Source organism: Pteropus vampyrus, unplaced genomic scaffold (assembly GCF_000151845.1).
Source record: "Pteropus vampyrus isolate Shadow unplaced genomic scaffold, Pvam_2.0 Scaffold589, whole genome shotgun sequence".
Taxonomy (NCBI): Eukaryota; Metazoa; Chordata; class Mammalia; order Chiroptera; family Pteropodidae; genus Pteropus; species Pteropus vampyrus.
The window spans coordinates 168,404-171,019 of record NW_011889370.1 but is presented as its reverse complement, the minus strand read 5'-3'; the positions used below and the strand labels follow the sequence as shown (position 1 = coordinate 171,019).

At 63.0% G+C, this 2,616-nt stretch overlaps 1 protein-coding gene across 1 annotated transcript in view; it reads right to left on the bottom strand.

Moving 5' to 3' along the window:
* Positions 1-106: 106 nt before the first annotated feature.
* AFAP1 (actin filament associated protein 1) overlaps positions 107-2,616 on the bottom strand; it is a 100,833-nt gene continuing 98,323 nt past the window's right edge. Inside the window, exon 15 of the mRNA XM_023525662.1 lies at positions 107-2,611. Coding sequence (XP_023381430.1) covers positions 2,470-2,611 — 142 coding nt within the window. The 3' untranslated portion in view covers positions 107-2,469. The remainder of the gene's footprint in view (positions 2,612-2,616) is intronic.

Here is a 2,616-nt window from a genome sequence, read left to right as displayed (position 1 = left end):
CCTCAAAATATTAAGCGGAATTGCCACACGACCCAGAAGTTAGACCCGCGTGAGTCCTACCGCGGACTCTGAAGTGCCACTGGCAAAGTCGAAGGTGAAGACACGCAGCAGTCCCCGCCACGCGGCCGGGCAGGGACTCACGCCCTCCCCCCTCCAGCCCCCGGTGGTCCCGTGTGCGCGCGAGGACCTAATGCACCCGCCTGCCTCCTGCTCCCAGGGGTTCTTAACTGGGCCTCAGCACACTGCACACCTCTGCGCAGCGCATAAAATTAGGAATTTCTCATCTTTTCTAGACTCGCGAGTTCAAGCGTGATGAAGGGTAAAGAACACGGCGCTGGGAAACGTTGCGCAAACAAACCCGAAACGGCCACCCAGACCGCCCGTGGGTGCTCCGGGGCACTGGGCTTTGCAAAGAGGAGCGTGACCCTCGGCGCCCCACCCCTGCGTGCCCCGTTGCTGTGTCAGCTCCACGGGACAAGCACGTGGGCCACTGCCAACAGAGGGGACACTGGAGGCCGAGCCACGAGACCAGCACTGCCTGGCGGCCTCTGTGCAGCACGCTGGTGTCCGGCAGCGCGGTCTCAGCAGAGAGATGGACGTGCTGCCCACGACACTGCCAGAAGCTCAACAACCAGGTTCAGCCAATGCCATCGCACGACCAAGCACAGGCCACCCGGCCACCAATCAGAGGGCCGGAATGGAGAGCCCCAGGGACACTGTGACCAGGGGGCCAGTGAGAGGAAGACGAGGCCCCGCAGTTTGCGGCGTGAGGTGGGTGTTTCGATGGTGCGCAGGGCCGTGGTGTGCGGGGCGGCCTGGCCAACCCTTGGGAAATGGCTCACGGTGGAGGCAGCCAGCACGCCCAGGGCCAGAGCTCCCGCGGCACACGGCTCCTCCAGGCCGGGTGCGGACACGTGCTGGAGCGGGACGTCGGGCCACGTGAGCCCTTCTCAGCTGGGAACCCTGACAGATGACTTGCAGCCGTCCGACCTGCTGGGCACACGCTCTCTCATGCCCAGGAGCCACAGCAGGGGCGGAGGGGCGGGCCCAGGTCAGACCCCCGGGGCGCAGAACAAGGCGGGCAGGAAACAGTGTGTGAGGCACCTTCAAGCGGATTGAGGCTCCCGGAGTCCAAAGGCCACGCCGCCACCCCTTCCTGCAGCTATGGTCCCTTGTCACTATTCTCGGGGACCCAGGAAAGCCCTGCCCCGTCCCGCTCTTCAGGGAGGGTGCGGGCAGACTGCCGGCGGCTTCCTCGGCGGCTTCCGGAGCTGCGTGTGGAGACAGCCGTTTCCCCGTGACACGACGGCCGCGATCCCCCGGTTCACACGCATCGCCACAGGGCAGCAGGAGGCGCGGGGCTCAGGCCTCTGGATGGCGCGAGCGCACCCACCAAAGGCGCAGTTCCGTACGCGACTGTAAATCCATCTCCGCGACCGTGAAGAAACCGGATGACCGGGGTACCTTCCCTGCACTGCTCATCTGCAAATAATCAGGGGACCTGGCTGGGCACCTCGTGTCTAAACCTCTCTCGGGCAAACAGTCCCCTGCAAAGGGGCACGACAACGACGAAGACCACTTGACGGATGCTGAGAAAAGGCGCAGAATGATGCGCAATAATCCTTTCCCCCAAGTTTACCGATGCACAGTCTTCGGTCCACCCTCTTGCTGTAAGGACCGGTATTCTCACAGGTGGTCACGGGGGGTCCTGTGAACGCGCCGAGCGGAACGAGCGGCCAGCACTCACTCTTACCCACGCCAGGCCCACCTTGCAGGAAGTGATACGTTTCTAGCCAATTTGGAACGGGTTCCAGAGCTACCAGAAAACAAGTCACGACAGCAGTCAGAGGCCCCAGAGGCAGTGAAGGGAGGACGTCCGGCCTCCACGTTTGCCAGAACAAATTCAGTTCATCCGGAGGAGTTAAGGTCATGGTACCGAGTGTGATTTTTTCGTGCGACACACTTTCAGTTACTGCTGTCAAGAAGCGTTTACTTTGGTAAACTATAAATAGTTTTTAAATCTTTCTAACATTACGTTTAGCATCAAAAATCGTTCGTGGCTGATCCCATTATAAGACTGGAGGATAGTAGAGAATGGGCTGAAGGGGTTTCCACCGGGCCCGCGGGCGCCGGGCGGAGAAGGCTGAGGGGCCTGGAGAAGACTCTGCGCCCGACGGAGCCCCAGGCCGCCTGGGCCACGCTCTGCCCCGCCACCGGAAGCCACTGGAAACCGGCGGAAGGCAGGAGCCCCCCCGCGGCAGAGACAGAACCAGAGCTGCTGGCTTTCCTGACACGGGTAAACGTGTCAGGCTCTGGTCCCTTCTGCCTTCGCAGAGGTTCCGGGAGGTTGTGTGACTGCAGGGGCCCCGGAGAGCTTCCAGAGACGGCGTCTCAGAGCCTGCGCCCCGGGGCAGGGAGACAGACACGGCTTCTCCCTCCCAGAGCCGGAAGCCTGGGCGCCCGCGTCCATCAGCACTCACGTTCCCTGCACGCACGAGGGTGGGGACTACTGACCTTCGCCTTCCGGAGCACGTGTCCCCGGCAGGGGGAGCTGCCGGCCGGCTGGCTCTTCTTCAGGATGGCCGCGCTGTTCACGGGCACGGGGCCCTCAGCGTC